General features: G+C 40.0%; 1 protein-coding gene and 1 pseudogene across 9 annotated transcripts; one reads left to right on the top strand and one right to left on the bottom strand.

The window, feature by feature from the left end:
• Positions 1-150: 150 nt before the first annotated feature.
• On the top strand, positions 151-14,997 carry LOC116251424 (uncharacterized). Of its 9 annotated transcripts, XR_007572707.1 has the most exons (6): positions 151-1,607; positions 1,718-1,983; positions 4,415-5,804; positions 13,665-13,731; positions 13,844-14,019; positions 14,410-14,997. XR_007572707.1 is itself a non-coding variant. In XM_050076501.1 (4 exons), exons 1-2 carry the CDS (start codon positions 1,155-1,157, stop codon positions 1,892-1,894), a joined length of 630 nt encoding a protein of 209 aa, XP_049932458.1. In that variant the 5' UTR covers positions 168-1,154; the 3' UTR covers positions 1,895-1,983; positions 13,665-13,731; positions 14,410-14,997. The 9 variants fall into 9 exon arrangements, 4 of the variants coding, with proteins under 4 accessions (XP_049932458.1, XP_049932456.1, XP_049932457.1 ...); XR_004171673.2 differs by lacking the exon at positions 13,844-14,019; XR_007572709.1 differs by lacking the exons at positions 13,665-13,731; positions 13,844-14,019.
• Positions 5,811-13,658, bottom strand: LOC116251425 (high mobility group B protein 1-like; annotated as a pseudogene).
• Positions 14,998-22,111: the final 7,114 nt, after the last annotated feature.

Genomic DNA, 22,111 nt, shown 5'->3' with positions numbered 1-22,111 from the left:
TCGTTCATGTTTGTTCTTATTAGCATAAGGAAAGAATTGCTCTCTAGTTTCACAAATGTAATTGTACAAGAAAAAATGTATTTTACCCAAAACTTTCCATAAGTACTTGAGAACACAAGACAAAAACAACATCGATGGAAGCAAATAGCATCAAGATTGACAACAGACAACCGATAGTTAGGATTTTACCATGCACTAGCGATTTTACATTTGATATAGCGGCAATCGACGATCCTCTAACCAACCGGAAGAAGTCGGTCACAGCGCTGAGATATTGGGATTCTCGAGTCTTCTTGAATGATGGCTGCTACATGGCGTGCCACTGACATACAGAGGGAAAGGGAGAGATGGCACACTTAGCCAACATACATAGGGAGAGGGAGAGAAAAAGAACAAAGATGATGCCAGAGAGGGATGGTGAAGGAGAGGATTGACGTCTTACCTGTGAAGAAAAACAATCGCCCCACCACGTTGTTCTTTGACAAAGAGAAACAAAAGGAGAATAGAAAGAGAAAGCGCTAACGAGCAAAAAAAAGTTGATGGTAAAAAGTCGGACTCGCTGAGGTAACAACAAGATTTAGTGTAAGGATTGTGGAGTTTCGGGCATAAGGTTTTGGTGTTCAACGTTTAAGGTTTAGGGTTTTAGGTATATGTTTTGTTTATGACGTTAAGATTTTAGGGTTTGATGTTTGATGAATACATGTTGATGGACACACGAAGAAGAACGCGCGTGGTTCGGTGGTTGCGCTGGTGACTTCTGCAAGAAACTTCTCCTGGACGCCATGGTGGATCACCTGTTGCCTCTTACCTGTTAGTACGCTGTTGCTCGATTGCATTTACTGTCCTAAATGACTGGTTTCGATTTTAGGGCCTCTCTCTCTTTCTCTCTCTTACCTTGTGATGGCTCTTCCTATCCTGCTTTTGATATTGGATGCACATGAACATGCATTTTTAGCGAAGGAAAAAGGTACCTACCGGCAATCATTGCAGTTTTTCTCAAAACCGCAAGGTTTCATCTCCTTTCATTCCTAGGGTTCATAACTTCATATGCAATATTCGCACGCTCCTTATTAGTGTAAGCGTCGTGCATCCTGGCTGAGGATCCAAATTAATTTCTGATCTAGACGAGGCACTGCATTGGTTGTGGGATTGTCATGGATTCGGGAGACTCGCATGCCAATGAAAATGGCTGTTATAAAAACAAGGCTGCTGCCATGGGCGGGTTCCATCGTGGCAACAGTGGGGCTGCAGGAAAAGAACAGATAGGCGACCCTGTAGGGGAAAGCGGTAAGAGAGTTAAGGCATCTGTACAGGATCTAACTGAGAATGCTATCCAGCAAAAAGATGAGGCTTCGGAAATGGGAACTGCTGCCCGCGGTGTTTGCTCGAGAAATGGCAGCGTCAGTGGTCATCCCGGAGAAAATCCCAACTCCGACATTCTGACTGCAGTCTCCACTCAGTCACGGCTACAGAGAAGAGCACATGGAGACGGTCATTTGCAAGATCTGGTGAGCTGGTACCATCAACAAGATCAGCCTGAAGTTACTGAGAAGTGGTTCTGCATCAACTGTACCATGCCGAACTTTGACGATGTTCTCCATTGCGATGTATGCTGTCTCTTCACTGAAACTTGGACGTTCGTCGGCTTACTGGGTAACTTGCTGTGATTATTGCGTCTGGGTGGATTGTCGACCTTAGTAATGTTATTGTTCTGCAGTTCTGCGGGGAAATCCAGGAATCAGAGATACTTACCAAGGGGTCTTTTGCTTCTACTGTTACTCGAGAAGGTTTTCCTGATGACGCAGAGGCGATCGCTGGAAGTACAAACAATATGTCAGCAGATCAGAAGGATACAGTAACTGCATTTATAGCAGCTAATTTTGCAGGATCGTAAGCATTCACATGGACACTCCTAAGAAGTGGAGCAACCGTGTTTCAAAAACTTCAGGACATGGTTATGGATCTGGGCACCTCAAAAAAATGGTAAATACATAACTTTCTGGAGTTCAATCAACTATATTATCTTTTTTCTTTTAACTTTTAATTTTGGAATTACAATATGCTGACGAATGCACTTACCATGTATTGACAATCTTATTAAGCATGTATATAGCCATGTCCAGACAGCACCCAAGCTTTTTGGAAATGCTGTACGCATGTGCAACATGCATTTGACATAGATTAGAAGCCAACCATATCGTATAGACTTCTTTGAATGATCAAAATTCCCAAGATTTCCTCCTTTTCCCACTCTGCTAAGAAGCCTAGTCATCTTTCACTATGTCACCTGAGTGTGGCGTGTGGTTGCTGGTGTAGGTGCAGCTAATCATAAAAAATAACTGACAATGTCATAAGTTATGACTTAAAGATATAATATAACTAATCAATAAATATAATCATAAAAATATGTCAAATACTCAAAATGCAGACATGCATCATCTTATCCTTTTCCAAACTACCTAGTTTCCTACATGTGCAGACGGTGTATTGTACGGCTGCACATTAATTCTTGCAGCAAGCAATGAGAGATTGATAATTGTAAAACAAAAAGTAAAACCAGCATTCGGTAAAATTAAAAAGTAAACTGTCAAACAAAAAAGTTATGTGGAATTAACTAATAACTGACATACAACTAAAAACAGCATTCCTCAACAGAAAAAGCATGGCTTGGACAGAACAGAAATACTGAAATAGATTAACAAATAATAACAACTTAATGAAATAAAGAAGCAAAAGAAGATAAAATAACAACAAAAAACAAATAACAACAATGAAAAAGTGAAAAACTCAGAACAGCGTGCACAAATTGGGGCAAATCAATAGGAAACAGGCCAACACATTAAAAACAAAAAAAGAAACAACCACAATATTAAGCATGAAAACATTCGTAAGAAACCAAAAAAAAAATTGAAAGATTTGTAAAACACAAACCCAGTTACACAGTCAAAATCACTGATTTAGGTTGCTGTCACTGATTAATGCTCACTGGCACCCCCGCCGGTATTCGTCGAATGCCTGAGGTTGCATTGAATGAAGGAGGGCTCACTGCCAGAAAATCTGCTGCTCGCAAGAGGTAGGACACTCGGAAGTCGAACACAGAGGAAGGAGGTGCTCACTGCCCACACGTGAAAGGGTTAAACCCTAAACGCATGAGTCTTTTAAAACTTCAAACTCAAGTGAAAAAAGAGGACAAAATTCTCCTTGACACATGCTGACCATACCGACTCGTTATTGACATGAGTTGGGTGCATGTAAAAAAATAGACAAACTTAGACCCGTGCGGCTGACCTCACTGGACTCGGGCTGGAGCAGAGTCGAAGGCAAACCCGCACCCGCACGTGTGTCACGTCAACGCGCGTGCAGGTGCCTAACACACGCATTCAGGTGACTTAGATCTTTCATCCTTTTTTTATATCTCATCTGATGGATGTATACATGCTTTAAGTAGAAACCTTTACCTAGTGCCACTTGACTTGAGGTTATAAATTACTTTTGCTTATCCCCATGATTCTTGACCGTTTAACATTCACCTAGAAATATGACCAGCCAAATCCGTCTAGACAGATCATGTCACAAAATCAATCATATGTTTACAGCAACACACAAATGAATGTCCAACGACTCTATGCCTTTCTAAATTCTCTATCATTTAGTCGTGAAGATATATCACTTAATATCTATGGTTTCTGACACATTCTCTCCATCAAATCTCCAAGGGCATCCAGTGCCACTACAGAAAGCTACAAATTACTGAAAGCAAAAAGGAGGTTGCTAAGAACAACAAACACTTGCATTTTCAGAATAATTTTCATATACTACAGGCTTCAGATACTAGGAACATAACAGCAGGAGCTGCTTCTTTTTGCTTTTGGAAGACAAAACCCTGTGAATCCTAAAGCTCATATGTATCAACAAAAAAAAAAAGATCAGCACAACCTACATAGCTCATGCTATGCTCCTCTATAGCATTACTCGTCATTGTCATCATCATCATCTTCTTCCTCTTCTTCCTGAATAAGTCCAGGTTTATTAACATAAAAAAAAAAAAACATAATAACAACAACTCTGCATAATTGTTTTCAAAGCATGACACTGCTGAATGCTGAAAAGGAGCACAGAAAGTCCTGCCTTGCAAAATTAATATAAGAGCAGTGGCATGTCATGCTACAAAAATGACACCCTTACCTCTTCATCCTCCTCATCCTCATCATCATTCATCTCAGACTTGGACCTGTCAGACTCTTCATCACCATCATCAGCCACACTTTCCTGTTAAGCAGAACAGAATATGCTGATCTACAGAACAAGAGAACAGCTACAGTAGTCAAAAGTCAAAAGAACGACAAAAATAGATTTACTTGTTTTTTGTTATAGGCCGAAATAAGGTTCTCATATTCACTTTTCTTCTTTGCAGCTTTGGCTTCAAAGGGAGCTTTCTCCTACCAACCAAGAACAACAGCTTCAGAGAAAGAGAGAGAGAGAAAGAGAGAGAGACTGCAAAGGAAAAAAAAGCCCTAGATCCTGAAAATAAAACAATAAAATATATCTGCTTGATGTATTCTTTACTTGGAAAGACTAAAGCTGAGTTCTTTAGAATGATACAAAAAAACAAAGAATATATGAAACACCTCCTGGAACCAGATTTGTCAAAAGGATGTCTCGGATCTTAATAACAACACATATGGTAGGGGTTAACTGTGTATTGAAAATCCTCATGAAGAAGAAATAACAAGACTAAAATTATTTACAGTGAAAGAGAAAGACTGTTTCTTCATGGTATGATAAACCAAAGAAAAGAGGCCAGGCACTAACATTTGATGAATCTGAAGTTTCTCTGAACACCATCAAACACCTCAACTTGGGAGAGAAAAAATAAACATAGCTTAAAAACTTGAATTACATATCAAGTATCAGTAAAACCACAGAAAAGAAATACAGTGAATTTGGAGTTACTTTGAAATTTGAATAGAATGAAACGCCTCATCTGAGGGCTGAGAAATAAATGCAAATTAAATGCTCAAGCTACACATCCTCAGAATCAGCTTTAGGTGGCATCTTGAAAAAATTCCAACACCGAACGTGAAAATTACAGTCAAACATGACAAAAAAATGAAGTTATATTCCATGCATGATAATGCGCACTCACAAATGCAAGAAACAAGATCGGAAAAGTGTAAAAACGCCAAAAAAAGGACTCACAGCATCAGACATTGACTTCCGTTTTTCACCTCCTGCTTTGCCGACCTTTAATTTGGAGAAAATACTAAGAATTAATTATTAGAGATTTAACAAACATTAGAACTAAAATTTATAGCCTGTAGCCAGAAAAACTCACCACTGACACAGACTTCACATTAGGATGCTCTTGCTTGTATGTCTTCCTAAATTCTTCCCTGCAGAAAGAAAATGAAAAGCAACGTAAAGCCTATAACAAATTCAAAACAACATGAACAATTGAGAATTGTAAAATAACTTTTCTCAAAGGTGCTCAAATCCATGCTACCAACCTAAAGAAGAATGACAAATAAGGAGGAGACGGAATTTACAGAAATCCAGGAATCAGAGATACTTACCAAGGGGTCTTTTGCTTCTACTGTTACTCGAGAAGGTTTTCCTGATGACGCAGAGGCGATCGCTGGAAGTACAAACAATATGTCAGCAGATCAGAAGGATACAGTAACTGCATTTATAGCAGCTAATTTTGCAGGATCGTAAGCATTCACATGGACACTCCTAAGAAGTGGAGCAACCGTGTTTCAAAAACTTCAGGACATGGTTATGGATCTGGGCACCTCAAAAAAATGGTAAATACATAACTTTCTGGAGTTCAATCAACTATATTATCTTTTTTCTTTTAACTTTTAATTTTGGAATTACAATATGCTGACGAATGCACTTACCATGTATTGACAATCTTATTAAGCATGTATATAGCCATGTCCAGACAGCACCCAAGCTTTTTGGAAATGCTGTACGCATGTGCAACATGCATTTGACATAGATTAGAAGCCAACCATATCGTATAGACTTCTTTGAATGATCAAAATTCCCAAGATTTCCTCCTTTTCCCACTCTGCTAAGAAGCCTAGTCATCTTTCACTATGTCACCTGAGTGTGGCGTGTGGTTGCTGGTGTAGGTGCAGCTAATCATAAAAAATAACTGACAATGTCATAAGTTATGACTTAAAGATATAATATAACTAATCAATAAATATAATCATAAAAATATGTCAAATACTCAAAATGCAGACATGCATCATCTTATCCTTTTCCAAACTACCTAGTTTCCTACATGTGCAGACGGTGTATTGTACGGCTGCACATTAATTCTTGCAGCAAGCAATGAGAGATTGATAATTGTAAAACAAAAAGTAAAACCAGCATTCGGTAAAATTAAAAAGTAAACTGTCAAACAAAAAAGTTATGTGGAATTAACTAATAACTGACATACAACTAAAAACAGCATTCCTCAACAGAAAAAGCATGGCTTGGACAGAACAGAAATACTGAAATAGATTAACAAATAATAACAACTTAATGAAATAAAGAAGCAAAAGAAGATAAAATAACAACAAAAAACAAATAACAACAATGAAAAAGTGAAAAACTCAGAACAGCGTGCACAAATTGGGGCAAATCAATAGGAAACAGGCCAACACATTAAAAACAAAAAAAGAAACAACCACAATATTAAGCATGAAAACATTCGTAAGAAACCAAAAAAAAATTGAAAGATTTGTAAAACACAAACCCAGTTACACAGTCAAAATCACTGATTTAGGTTGCTGTCACTGATTAATGCTCACTGGCACCCCCGCCGGTATTCGTCGAATGCCTGAGGTTGCATTGAATGAAGGAGGGCTCACTGCCAGAAAATCTGCTGCTCGCAAGAGGTAGGACACTCGGAAGTCGAACACAGAGGAAGGAGGTGCTCACTGCCCACACGTGAAAGGGTTAAACCCTAAACGCATGAGTCTTTTAAAACTTCAAACTCAAGTGAAAAAAGAGGACAAAATTCTCCTTGACACATGCTGACCATACCGACTCGTTATTGACATGAGTTGGGTGCATGTAAAAAAATAGACAAACTTAGACCCGTGCGGCTGACCTCACTGGACTCGGGCTGGAGCAGAGTCGAAGGCAAACCCGCACCCGCACGTGTGTCACGTCAACGCGCGTGCAGGTGCCTAACACACGCATTCAGGTGACTTAGATCTTTCATCCTTTTTTTATATCTCATCTGATGGATGTATACATGCTTTAAGTAGAAACCTTTACCTAGTGCCACTTGACTTGAGGTTATAAATTACTTTTGCTTATCCCCATGATTCTTGACCGTTTAACATTCACCTAGAAATATGACCAGCCAAATCCGTCTAGACAGATCATGTCACAAAATCAATCATATGTTTACAGCAACACACAAATGAATGTCCAACGACTCTATGCCTTTCTAAATTCTCTATCATTTAGTCGTGAAGATATATCACTTAATATCTATGGTTTCTGACACATTCTCTCCATCAAATCTCCAAGGGCATCCAGTGCCACTACAGAAAGCTACAAATTACTGAAAGCAAAAAGGAGGTTGCTAAGAACAACAAACACTTGCATTTTCAGAATAATTTTCATATACTACAGGCTTCAGATACTAGGAACATAACAGCAGGAGCTGCTTCTTTTTGCTTTTGGAAGACAAAACCCTGTGAATCCTAAAGCTCATATGTATCAACAAAAAAAAAAAGATCAGCACAACCTACATAGCTCATGCTATGCTCCTCTATAGCATTACTCGTCATTGTCATCATCATCATCTTCTTCCTCTTCTTCCTGAATAAGTCCAGGTTTATTAACATAAAAAAAAAAAACATAATAACAACAACTCTGCATAATTGTTTTCAAAGCATGACACTGCTGAATGCTGAAAAGGAGCACAGAAAGTCCTGCCTTGCAAAATTAATATAAGAGCAGTGGCATGTCATGCTACAAAAATGACACCCTTACCTCTTCATCCTCCTCATCCTCATCATCATTCATCTCAGACTTGGACCTGTCAGACTCTTCATCACCATCATCAGCCACACTTTCCTGTTAAGCAGAACAGAATATGCTGATCTACAGAACAAGAGAACAGCTACAGTAGTCAAAAGTCAAAAGAACGACAAAAATAGATTTACTTGTTTTTTGTTATAGGCCGAAATAAGGTTCTCATATTCACTTTTCTTCTTTGCAGCTTTGGCTTCAAAGGGAGCTTTCTCCTACCAACCAAGAACAACAGCTTCAGAGAAAGAGAGAGAGAGAAAGAGAGAGAGACTGCAAAGGAAAAAAAAGCCCTAGATCCTGAAAATAAAACAATAAAATATATCTGCTTGATGTATTCTTTACTTGGAAAGACTAAAGCTGAGTTCTTTAGAATGATACAAAAAAACAAAGAATATATGAAACACCTCCTGGAACCAGATTTGTCAAAAGGATGTCTCGGATCTTAATAACAACACATATGGTAGGGGTTAACTGTGTATTGAAAATCCTCATGAAGAAGAAATAACAAGACTAAAATTATTTACAGTGAAAGAGAAAGACTGTTTCTTCATGGTATGATAAACCAAAGAAAAGAGGCCAGGCACTAACATTTGATGAATCTGAAGTTTCTCTGAACACCATCAAACACCTCAACTTGGGAGAGAAAAAATAAACATAGCTTAAAAACTTGAATTACATATCAAGTATCAGTAAAACCACAGAAAAGAAATACAGTGAATTTGGAGTTACTTTGAAATTTGAATAGAATGAAACGCCTCATCTGAGGGCTGAGAAATAAATGCAAATTAAATGCTCAAGCTACACATCCTCAGAATCAGCTTTAGGTGGCATCTTGAAAAAATTCCAACACCGAACGTGAAAATTACAGTCAAACATGACAAAAAAATGAAGTTATATTCCATGCATGATAATGCGCACTCACAAATGCAAGAAACAAGATCGGAAAAGTGTAAAAACGCCAAAAAAAGGACTCACAGCATCAGACATTGACTTCCGTTTTTCACCTCCTGCTTTGCCGACCTTTAATTTGGAGAAAATACTAAGAATTAATTATTAGAGATTTAACAAACATTAGAACTAAAATTTATAGCCTGTAGCCAGAAAAACTCACCACTGACACAGACTTCACATTAGGATGCTCTTGCTTGTATGTCTTCCTAAATTCTTCCCTGCAGAAAGAAAATGAAAAGCAACGTAAAGCCTATAACAAATTCAAAACAACATGAACAATTGAGAATTGTAAAATAACTTTTCTCAAAGGTGCTCAAATCCATGCTACCAACCTAAAGAAGAATGACAAATAAGGAGGAGACGGAATTTACAGAAATACAAAAAAAGCACTAGGAGGTCTCTTGGGCTTATTGGGATCTTTCTTGGCAATTTTTTTTTCTTTTCTGCCCTTTTACTATTTTTGCTTGGTTTTACAGCAGCCTTCCGTTTCCCAAGCTTCCTGTAGAGAAAAAAAAAATCAAAAGCATAAGAAAAGTCTTAAAACTCTGTTTCATATAGCCTACATTCTAAAATTGAGACTAAATGGGCTTAACAGTCAGTGCCCTCGATTGATTGTTCCAGAGAGCAACAAAAGGTAACGAATCCATCAAGGTACCTATCAGTCATAGAATGGTTCAGGGTAGTTAAATTATCAATCAAGAATTCAGAACTGGCTTTCAGCAAGACCTTAGAAACAAAAGTTGCTAAGTGAAGGGAAATATCAGCATGTTATAGTGATTTTCTTTCTTCTTCCGATCAGGAGACCATATTAGTAGAAGAACCCAATCTGTTGGCACTCTGAAATAGTACATTAAGAGGAATTTCCCTCCTGCAAATCTTGGCAGGAAAGTTGCTTGCTGCATTATTTGTTAAGCACCCAAAATGAGATAGCACCTGCTTCCCACAGTTACGGTTACAGAAGAAAAAGTTGGAGTTAATGCCTGCACCTGCTCATAATTTCTCACTCCTGCTCTCTATTTTTTCTTAATTTTTCACTAAGTAATTTTCTCCAAATGATTCCACATATTGCTTTTCAAAGGATCTAAATGATCCCAACATGTTCCCCTCATTTTTTGTTGTCCCAGAATTTCTTTATGATGATTTCCTACTGAGACCGCTTTCAATTCTCACTCTCGAATTACCTTAAGGCAACCAACGAACAAAATAAGCCTACGCACCCCTCTTTAGGTCCGGCTTCTTGGCACTTGTCAGTCCAGTGGCACCAATGTCCTTATGGTCAGTCAAGGGACCTCACCTTGACGATGATGTCTTGGCACCACCACTATAGGTGGTGCCATCGATCAAAAAGAAAAAAAAAAAGAATTGACTTGGGTGGAGGGAGGCGGTGGTGGTGTTACGTAGAGCTTGACCTTGCCCCCATGAATATGGGAGGCGGGACGGGAATAAATCAGGGCAAGCAGATAATAAGCAAGGGTAAGCATGTTGCCGGCTGACTATGTCTGGCCCGGCCAAGCCAGTAGAAGGATATGCTGTTTGGTCAGCTTAGGCATAGCTCGGGAAGCATGTGGGATCCAATCGAACGTTAAGTCAAGCAGAAAGCAATGCACGTGGAATGTGCATCGCGGTGGTGCAGCGACGAAGCGAATCAATGCATCAAGGTGAACAGTCCCTTTGGAAGTGTAAGTCCGTTGTTGGGGAATCAAATGGGTTCCCCACGCGTAGTGTTTGGATGCACAAGGGGGTGCACGTGGATTAGGGGCAATTCCTCCAGTGGACGCATACGCTGCGTGCCACAACCGCGTAGAGTCACGCGGAGGTGAGCAAATGAATGTTCATCATCGAGTAGGGCGATGGTCGGCCGCCTTACTTAATGACATATAGTCGTCAACTGGCTTCGGCTAGGGACTTCCTCCCAAGGGAAGTCTACCCCCACCCAGATTTCGCATGGAAGGAGATAGGCACTTGGAGGAATGGCGACGTTCTAACAGGGCCTCATGGCCACGGCTTGCCGATGGCCGACAATAGGATAAACCTGGGTGATGGTGTGCCGAGTGCTTTGCACTCCTCGTCTAGTCCACAGTCCCAAAAGATAGATGAACGCTTCCGCTAGCTTAAGAGAGAGTCGGTTGGCCGAAGGCTTTGGGGGAACGCCTTCAGCGCCACGCGGGCCGAACGAAAGTCGGCCCGTGACAAGTGGTATCAGAGCAGACGATTTCTCGGAAAGAACTTGAAAGATGAGAACGTTGCGATGATAACAAACAAGTGGTTCTGAAAAATGTTGGCTTGTTTGGTGCCCTAAGGGTTTGGGCATGTTCGTCGGACACTGGTTCAGGTGACCGCGTTGGTGTTGGCCAGATGGAGATCACACGTTCCGAAGATGGTGTCTGAAGCAGAAGGGCCAAGAGAGCCGCTCGCTGAGACAGATAGAGTGAGACCCGACGTGGAAAAGGATTGTCCAGGAGGGCAAGTGCCCTTAGTGTTGACATGTCTCGAGGAAGGAACATGTGCACGGGTTGGCAACACAGCTTGGAAGTTTGAGACTTAGTGGTTGTCGGAGATGTTCCGGACTTTACTAAGAAAAAGTGCAAACAGTGACAGAAAAGTGGGATGATACTAAGGAATGGACTAGAGGCAAAACACCCGATATGCAAGTAGCCGCGACTTGACGGATGCGGCAATCAGACGAACGGACGTAGGCTCAGTTGAAAAGAAATGAAGGGAATGGTTGTTGAACTTCTCTCGCTCGGGGCAAAGTCACTGAGGACAGTGACGATTTTGGTGGTGGTAGAATGTTGCCGGCCGACTATGTCTGGCCCGGCCAAGCCAGTAGAAGGATATGTTGTTTGGCCAGCTTAGGCATAGCTTGGGAAGTATGTGGGATCCAATCGAACGCTAAGTCAAACAGAAAACAATGCACGTGGAATGTGCATCGCGGTGGTACAGCGACGAAGCGAATCAATGCATCAATGTGAACAGTCCCTTTGGAAGTGCAAGTCTGTCGTTGGGGAATCAAATGGGTTCCCCACGCGTAGTGTTTGGATGCACAAGGGGGTGCACGTGGGTTAGGGGCAATTCCCCCAGTGGACACATACGCTGCGTGCCACAACCGCGTAGAGTCACGCGGGGGTGAGCAAGTGAATGTTCATCGTCGAGTAGGGCGATGGTCGGCCGCCTTACTTAATGACATATAGTCGTCAACTGGCTTCGGCGAGGGACTTCCTCCCAAGGGAAGTCTACCTCCACCCAGATTTCGCATGGAAGGAGATAGGCACTTGGAGGAATGGCGACGTTCTAACAGGGTCTCATGGCCACGGCTTGCCGATGGCCGACAATGGGATAAACCTGGGTGATGGTGTGCCGAGTGTTTTGCACTCCTTGTATATTCCACAGTCCCAAAAAATAGATGAACGCTTCCGCTAGCTTAAGAGAGAGTCGGCTAGCCGAAGGCTTTGGGGAACGCCTTCGGCGCCGTGCGGGCTCGAGAAACTCCGCCCGTGACAAAGAAAGTGGCCGAAGAAAAGAGGTGGTCAATTCATTCTGTAAAGCCGAGGGCTTTGCTCGTGACGTGACATGATGCTGGGGCTTTGCTAATTTCCGTCACACAAGTGTTTTGACAATTGAGTCGAATGTAAAACAATCATCCACAGTAACATATTGAGACACTGCAAATCTGGACTTCCCATAAATGAGCGGGAAATGCCAGAGTGTTACCCCATTCATGACAGACTAAGATAATTGCCAGAATGTTTTTTCAGAATAAAAATATGAACATGCTTCTTTCTTAATTTTCTCAGCAAAGTAAAAGTAGAATACTATACCCAGTAAAACGTACAAGGAAAATTTTGAAGGTTACTGGCGTGCCAACGGCGGCTATGAGAAGCAAAATAGTAATTTCCTAAAGACTCAATTGAACTAATTGAAACTAGTTATTTCTAACCTGTCATCAACAAGCTTTATTGATGCCTCTTTCTTCGTAGCTCCCTTTCCCTTTCCTCCTTTCATCCTAAGGCAAACAAATTCCTTCAAAAAGAAAACGAATACGAGAAAGGCACACAGCATACGAAGCACATGGAGAGAGAGAGAGAGAGAGAAGGTGAGATGCTTGAGTTCATAGAGATTGTTGTTGAATAATCGCTGTTTGGCAAAAGAAGAACGAAAAGATTGCAAGGAAAGACCACAACTTTGCTCGAAGAGGACGAGCAGAAGCATGATATATTTGCTGAATAAGCAAATATAGAAGGATCAAAAATATCTTAGAGGAGAGCACACTATCACGTGCTGGAGAAGAACGGGGGGAAAAAGTGAAGGAGGAGGGGAGAATGGAGAAGATAATATAGCTGCACAAGCCCAGAAAGAATTTGCGAAGGATAATCAAAAGGAAAAGAAAATCCGGAAACTGATCAGAGAACCATTTCTTCTTCCAAGAATCATCCTTATGGGCAATATTCAATCAAAGAATCTGCAAGAGAAAGTAAAAAGAGAAGTGGCTAGAATAAGTGGACGAGACCTCATTATGTCCGTGCAGTTACTGTATTCCTTTGTTTTTACTTCCAATGCTAGCCCATTGGCACTCAATTGCGCTTCCATTCCTTTTTCCTCATCTGTTCGGGTATTCCGGTTGTATGTTTCCTTCAAATTTTGTAGTTTTTTAACTAGCCGGCGTACTTCAGGTTTATGTAGATGGGAAAACTACGATGTCCATGCATGAAAGAAAAGCCAGCATCCTAGAATTTTATGGTGAGCCAACTCATTGTCCTTTCTCGTTACTTTATAGCACGCTTTCTTTTTGTTCTGTGTCTTCAGCGTTTTGGCCGGTCGGCGTCTTACATTGGAGTTTCTCATTGAGCAGCTGTAATTTCTCTGTTACAACTCCAAAGAGGTATAACTGATGCGGAAGATCGAAAACAGAGAGAGGCTTGTAGAGAAAAGTACAAGAGTAGAGATGACGAAGAGAGGGGAAAATTTACTGAAGTAGATATCGAGAGGGAGGAAGAGTGTGGAATCTGTATGGAGCTGAACAGTAAGGTTGTCCTGCCAAATTGCAACCATGCTTTGTGCATGAAGTGCTACCGTCCATCACACTTTGGTTTATTTTGTTTTTGTTGCTTCCTGAATCCTGATCCTATAAGTTCTGTTGGGTAAACAATGGGATTATTGGTAACCATTATGGTAGCTTTGGGAACCGACCCTCGTTTTGGATCCGGAAAAATCGTGCTTTGGTTTTAACACTTGCCCCCAGAAAGAAAAGTTGTCTTTGCCAGCTTTTTCCTCCCTCTCTCTCTCTCTCTCTCTCTCTCTCTCTCTCTCTCTGCCTCTCTCTCGTTTCCTTAGGATTAGTTTGTTGGTTAAAAGAATCCAAAAAAAAAAAAGGAAAGGAGTTGAAAAAAACTAATGCTACAATTCTTATTGCTGCAGCGGAGCACGGTCACAGTCGTGCCCCTTCTGTCGTGATAGTTTGAAGAGAGTAAATTCAGCTGATCTTTGGATATATACTGACAGTCGTGAAGTTGTTGACATTACAGCGATCTCCAGGGAAAACCTGAGAAGGCTATTTCTTTATATAGATAAATTGCCGCTTATTGTTCCAGTTTCTGTTTTTGTTTCATATGATTCTCATATCAGGTGATTGTGGAAGTTATTCTGGAGCAGTAGCATTATGCCTCCAGCTTTTAGTCAAAATTTGGTTGGGCTCATTTCCTTGGTCCTGGGATAATTATTGTGGTCCGTGGACTCTTTGGAGGAGCTTTGTTGGCGCTGTTTGACGCAATGTGTACAGGGAAAGCCGTAGCTTATGTATAGGATGTAGCTATGTAATTAAAAGTGTACATTCTTAAGAAAGCTTCTTTTGTTCTGAGAGTCAAAGTCTACAGGTATTTCTGATAATATATTATCCATGTATCCCCCATGCTTCTCAATGTCTTTAGCCGTTGTTTTCCTGATGCTTGAAGATTATTTCAGAGTGATGAAGCTCTCGTTTTGAGGGAGCTGATTTTTGTTGAGTGATGTATGCTGCCCCATCAGTGATGGGTTTCTGTGTCATTCGATGCTGGTTCATTTCAAGTTTTCATTAAACTCTCTCCACGCTCTAATCCTTTCTTCTAGTGGAGGGTCTCGTTTTTTTAAGATCGTCAGGGCAGCTGGAATCCTGGGCCTTCTGATGTTTATATATGTCGAGGTGTCCAAATGGTGGTCTAATCTTCTATTGGTGATAAATTTTCTTCATAGCGATGGGGATACTCTGTTTGAATGACGTTGTGGCAATTGGACATGTATATCTATCCTCCTCAGCTTTTTTCGGTTTTGTTCTGCACTAATGTCTCTAGCAGTAAGGAGAGCTAATGATTCGGTAAAGGCTTTTCCATCTCTTCTGTAAGGTTTTGTTTAAATAGTGTCGCAGTTTAGTGGTGTTATTTTATTGTTAGTGCTACCAATATCAGCCATTATGTGGGTTTCTTGATGTTTGCCTGTTTAACCACTGTACCATGATTCTTATGACTAATGTGAATGAGATAGGTCCAATTTTCATGGAAACCCGGCTAGGTCTCTCGCTTATCCATGTCTAGCTATCTTGAAAGGTAAGCTGCAAAATCATGGAGCACTTGGCACAATACACCTAAGAAGCATGCGAAGCAGGTTCTTGATCGATCATTTGTACATGTTCTGCTATTTGGATTCTGGAGGTTAAGGGACTCCAATCAAGCGAGATTTGCTGAACAGGAAATAGTACCTGATTTTGTTGGCTAACTTGTGGTGGTGCTGACTAGTGCTTGTTCAGCTGCTAACGGTTGTCAAAAGTGTTACAAAAAATTGGCTCTGGACAGTAACTTGGAATATCGCATTGCTTTTTCTTGATCTGATCAAGCAACAAAAATGAAGTCCCAAGGCTCCAAGTATGCTGAACGTCAAAGGCTTTGATGTTATTTGCTTGAGCGTTTTGCGTGATGTAAATTTTTTAGGACGACTTGCTAATAGCAGGCTAATATGGGACTCAACCAAAATCAGGAGTCCGGTTCTATTGGTTGAGATGGAAGCATCTTTTCCAAGTTGGGTCTGTATACTCTTTGCTTGTCTGAGCTGACCCCTTGAAGAGGTATTGTCTCTGGTCGAGGATCTGGTCATCACCTCATTCAGTATCTTTATTATGTGGTCTTTCTCGAATCCCTGATGGTTGGTGCAATGGACAAGGGTTGGTAGGAGACAGTTTTTATTTCAATCAACTTTTTGTGCTGCAAAAAATGGTCACTTGAAGTGCAAGATGAAGCCACATCTCTCGATGTAGTTGGTGGTGTTCAAAACTACCTGTACCCTGAAGTGAACGAGATGGGGTACGTGGGGTTTGAAGAACCATAGTCCACAATGTAGCTATGGACGACAGGCAGTTTACATGTAAGGATTCTACACTGATCTTAGCCAGAAGGCTCAGAGAGGGCCGCAAATTTCCTTTAAATCCAAAAGAAACCACTTTTGAGGTGTATAGTTGACCATGCTGGTTTAATCTGCAACACCTACTGTTGCCTCCTCAGCGTAATACTATAAGGTAAAGGGTTCTCAATGTGTACAACCCCAAGGAAGGCCCTTGAACCCCAAGAACTTAGCAAGCAGGGTGAGGCTCAGTAGTGCAAAAAACCATAACTAAGCTTGTACCTCTCACCAGTTGCCTACCTTCTGTGGAACGTTTTTTGGTTGCGGTTATGACTGATTATGTTTGTGCAAGTAGAAAATATTATCTAATAAAAAGAACATTGCGTTTTTATGCACGTTCTAAGAACACCGTGTTCTACTGTTGTGTTCGGCATTTTCTTGTTGGATGTAAGTCTATAATCACGCCAAGTATCTTGGAATATGAATTTGGTGTTTGAGATAAAAAGTGTCCGAAGAACGCAAATGCTTTTCCTGTCAATCACCCTCTTAAGGGTTTTATGCCTGTTTCATGAAATTCGTTTACTGGGTGGTGCAATGCCCTTTGGTAGGTTCAAGGCAACGTTCTATAGGAAGCAGACGATACTGGCATTAAATTTTAGATGGAAACCTGAGCGTCAACTGAACTGAAAATGGAAAGAACCAATTGATTCTTAAGGTGTCCTTTCATTAGAGCCTCGATCCGCTTCCTCACAACCAAAGACAATCATAAATAAGTAAAACCAACTTGCTCGACCATAACGGTTGAGGAGATTAGGAAACCGTCAACAGTAGCGATAACACAAAGGCCGAACCACTTGCCTAATCCCAGCTTACCTCCTGAAAGAAAAGAAGAAGATACTGCGGGTTAGGAAAAACACCCAAAGTTCTCTATCAACGAACAAATAGAGAATAGGACCCCCTCCATGCATCGACTCTCTCCACGGACAAAGAAAAAAGGACGTCTTTAAAGATACAAAATTAATTGCACGGAAGCTAAATTTTTGAACACAACAGCTTAAAGTTAAATTGGATGAAATATGTGCGTAATTGTTCCTTCAGTTTATAAATGGAACTACATACTGTAAGATCATTTGGTGGGCCGACATATGTCAATTAGGAATTTCAGACATTATAACTGTCTTAACGTAAATATCTGCTTAAGTGATTGCATTTTGGGATATTACGTCATTTTAGATGGTATGGGGTAATTTTGAAATGTATAGATACCGGTACGGAATTACGGACTCTTTGATGGGTGGAATCTGTAATTGTCCTTATTATAAAATGGTAGTGGTACATGGGGTCGTGCAATGGTTGCCTGAAACATTGGTTTCTAGGGTTTTCCTCTTCCCCATCTGAGAGAGACCTCAAGCGCGCCGCACGTACCCTGGAAGACCCTGCTGCGATCTTCCTGTGCACCAGATCAGATGGATTCAGGTATGCTTCCGCTTCAGTTTAAGGTTTCATTTATTTCAATAATTCTTTCTTTGAAAGGGAAACGCCCATTTCTTTGAGGATATTGAGTTTGGGAGGTGATCAAGTTATGAACATTGCTTTTGAAGAGAGACCTGAGTCCACTCTATTCAGAAGAAGGCAATGATGTTGATCTCTATACTGAAGAACAAACTCAACAACCTCAAGAAAATTAAGTAGAGGTGTTACTAAGGAAATCCATATATGGACTAAAGCAAGTTTTCCAGTCATTACAATAGTTCATCAAGTTATAGTTTCATTTGGTTTCGAAACTAATATGGTTGATGAATATGTATACCAAAAGTTTAGTGGGGGCAAATTTATCTTTCTGGTTTTATATGTCGATGATATATTGTTGGCAAGTAATGATGTAGGCTATTGCATGAAACTAAGAAATTTTTGTCAACAAAGTTTGACATGAAGGATCTTGGTTGTGCATCTTTTGTATTGGGGATCCAAATATTTCGAGATCGTTCTCGGGGTATTCTTGGATTATCACAAAAGGCCTACATTGATAAGGTGCTTCAGTGATTTGGCATGAAAGATTGTAAACCAAGAGATACTTCAGTTGCTAAAGGAGATAAGTTTAGTCTCTAACAGTGCCCTAAAAGTGAAATCGAATCTAAGGAAATGGAAAGGATTCTCTGTTCGTTTGTTGTGGAAATTCTTATGTATGCTCAGGTTTGTACTCATTCGGATATTGCTTTTATCATTGGAATGTTAGGCAGATACTTAAGTGATCATGGTATGGATCATTGGAAAGCAGCCAAAAGAGTTTTGAAGTACTTACAAAGAACATAAGATTTTATGCTCACATATAAAAAGTCAGACCAGTGGGAGATCATTGGGTATTCAGATTCTGACTTTGCTGGGTGCCAAGATAATGGCATCCAATCAGGTTTTGTGATTGCAGAATTTTGTCACGAGGCTGCGTATTATGTATGGTATAGAAAGACCACTAAGGTTGTTGTGTGACAATAATTCAGCAGTTATGTACTCTTATAACAGCCACAGTTTGTCAAAATCGAAGCACATCGACATTAAGTTTTTGGGTTGTTAAAGAGAGGATACAGAATGGTCAGGTGTCTTTAGAGCATATTGGGACAAACTCTATGATTTGCGGATCCGCTTACCAAGGGTTTAACACATAAGGTCTTTCACGAACATGTTGTTCGTATGGGGGTGTTATCCTTGGATGATGTGCTGGTTTAGTGGGAGTTTGTATTTTGTTTGCTCTTATGTATGGACACATATTCAGTTTTCTGCAGAATAAAGTTTAAAGTTCTTTTGTTCCATTCTGTATGTATGTTTTGATCTCCATAAGGTTTAAAGTTGGACCAGTTGAGAATAGACATGTTGTAATCACATTGCATGTAATTTTCATGTTATACATCCATATCAGATCTATGTCATTGGTTATGTTAACATTTGTGATCATTGAAGGTTTAGCTAATTTTGATATAGCGAAAGCCGCTTTGGTTCTGTGTTGATATGATCATGGACGAGATTGGTGAAATGACGTTTAATAAGATAGCAGTTATGAGTTCTTAAGGTTTTGTGTAATGTCTGAATATATTAAAACATATTTGGCCCAAGTGGGAGATTGTAAGATCATTTGGTGGGCCGACATATGTCAATTAGGAATTTCAGACATTATGGTTGTCTTAACGTAAATATCTGCTTAAGTGATTGCATTTTGGGATATTACGTCATTTTAGATGGTATGGGGTAATTTTGAAATGTATAGATACCGGTACGGAATTACGGACTCTTTGATGGGTGGAATCCGTAATTGTCCTTATTATAAAATGGTAGTGGTCCCTGGGGTCGTGCAATGGTTGCCTAAAACATTGGTTTCTAGGGTTTTCCTCTTTTCCATCTGAGAGAGACCTCAAGCGCGCCGCACGTACCCTGGAAGACCCTGCTGCGATCTTCCTGTGCACCAGATCAGATGGATTCAGGTATGCTTCCGCTTCAGTTTAAGGTTTCGTTTATTTCAATGATTTAGCATTAGCATGATCCTGTTTAGGGTACATACGTTTGGTTTTGTATATGCGTTATGGGGAGAAATCCCAACACTTACATATGAAACAAATGATATACAATAACTTTGGAGGCTGCCCCGAAGATGACTTGGGAACCACTAAAGGATCCCAATCCCTTCTTTCCACCCTGACTACCATTAGAAGATGCATGTCATCCGATAAATCATGCATCGCCGCCGTTACTGATCCCACTCCTTAGAAAGCCGTCATGCACCAGGAGTCCAGATAATAGGGGCTAACCTCTTGTACCCTTTCAAGAAAAGGAGTCCAGACAATAGAAGGTGTCACATTTTAATTCTGAAATTTGAAATTAATAGGGCAAAAAATTGATTCACTTACAATCGGCGACGATCAAAGATCGTCTTGGAAGATGTGAGGGATTTTATAATGCTGAGGAGAAGGTTCATGGTTCTATTTTTAATTAACGTCCAAAGAATTAGTGTGACACCCCACGTATGTAGGGAAGGACTTAAGCTTTTCTATTCGTTTACACTTTTCTGGATATGTAACAAAAGCGAATTCCAATCTACCGAATTCAATACTAAAGTCGGCTCGTGTATGATTGATACAACATGTAGCAAAGTTGAGTTCAGAACTAGAACCGTTGGACGTTTCACGCGAGAAGCCTGCTGATTAAAAGAGTGATTAAACACTCCAAGTATGTGAAAAAGACTAGTTAAATATCCATGTATCAAGTTTTTCATGAGTTATGGTCCGTTACGAGGCACATTGGGATGTGCTCAGCTACTTAGGTCAGTTTGGGTCAGCTAGGTTTCATCGATTAAAATTTATGGACAGCCCCAAAATCATGTAACCAAACACTTATTCAAGTCCTCTCTTCCCGCGATTGGGAAGAGGACAAACATTACTCCTGAACATAGAGTTTCATGAAGTTAGACGACGTGGTCTTCTTGCTTGTGTACGACCTCCTAGGTTCTTGATACTTGTACATTGCATCGAGTACAATCATCTCCTGATCAAGAATGAACATCAGAATCGTCTTCTTCCTTCCGTACGAGCGCTTATGTTCTTGATACTTATAAATTGCAGCGCCAATAATCTCATGATGAATAATGAAAAGAGTTTTAAGCAATTTAGTATATATCCTTATCGAGACTAGGAAAAAGAAATACAAGTTATTTTATTACAAATGTATGCTTCACATTTATGGTCTCATTAATAAACAACATCACATCTTGTGGTTGTAAATAAAATTAATTTGACATGGCGACGAACTAAATTTGCCCTTGTTATGAATGTTTGAACTCAAATAGAACGCCATACCGTAGAATAGAAAATTCCACCTTATAAGCATAAAGAAAATTATTATTATAACTCATTTTAAACATACCATTGGTAGCAACACCATTCCGAAAAAAGGTTTTTCCCTTGGTTGTAGTTATAATTTCATACTCAATACAGTAAATCTGGAGGGATCTAGTTGTTTTGAACATGTGGAGCATAGTAAAGATTTTCTAAGTCATGATCGGGTTTCTCAAATCATGAGTCAACAAGTTGACGGAGTTTGCGTTATTCGATGTAAAATCATTGGCCATACTAAAGTTCTACAGTTTCGAGCATGGAAATGAATATAAACGCTAAAGATACAAGCCCAGCAGCGTGCTAAGTTAATACCTCGAAATATCTCAATCTCATACATAGAAAGCCAAAATTACTAATTTCTAATTAAGTAATGAATGACTAACTTGTCAAGAAAAATGAAAAATCACAACATTCGGAACTAAGAAGCAATTCCTTTCAAAACGTGTGTTCATAAAAGCCTTGTTGACAAAAAGTCACACACTTTAGAAAATAATTCTATTTTTTAATTTCAAATTATTATTTTGAAATCCTACCAACAAAAACCTTGTTGACAAAGGCTGCATGTAAAAGTTGATGATGAATCCTGAGGAACTCTTTTAAACAAAATCACCTAATTATTTACGTAGAGGCTTGCATCCATGTAGGTTGGTGGATGAAAAATTATTTACGGACATGAAAAAACTCGTGCACATTAGTTAAGTTGTTTTAAAGATCAAATATTTCTTCCATTGACCTACGTCATGTCCATTTCTAATTTAGGGCCCGTTTGATTGTCGGGTAAAATCAAAGGGAGAGGTTGGGGTGGATAAAATTTCACCCGCCCCGACTGAAAACGCAACAAACAAGGTGAAATTTCACCCCCTTTAATGTAAAAG

The sequence above is a fragment of the Nymphaea colorata genome, chromosome 3 (assembly GCF_008831285.2).
Source record: "Nymphaea colorata isolate Beijing-Zhang1983 chromosome 3, ASM883128v2, whole genome shotgun sequence".
Classification (NCBI taxonomy): Eukaryota; Viridiplantae; Streptophyta; class Magnoliopsida; order Nymphaeales; family Nymphaeaceae; genus Nymphaea; species Nymphaea colorata.
The sequence above is the reverse complement of the archived record's forward strand: the minus strand, read 5'-3'. Positions and strand labels throughout refer to the sequence as shown.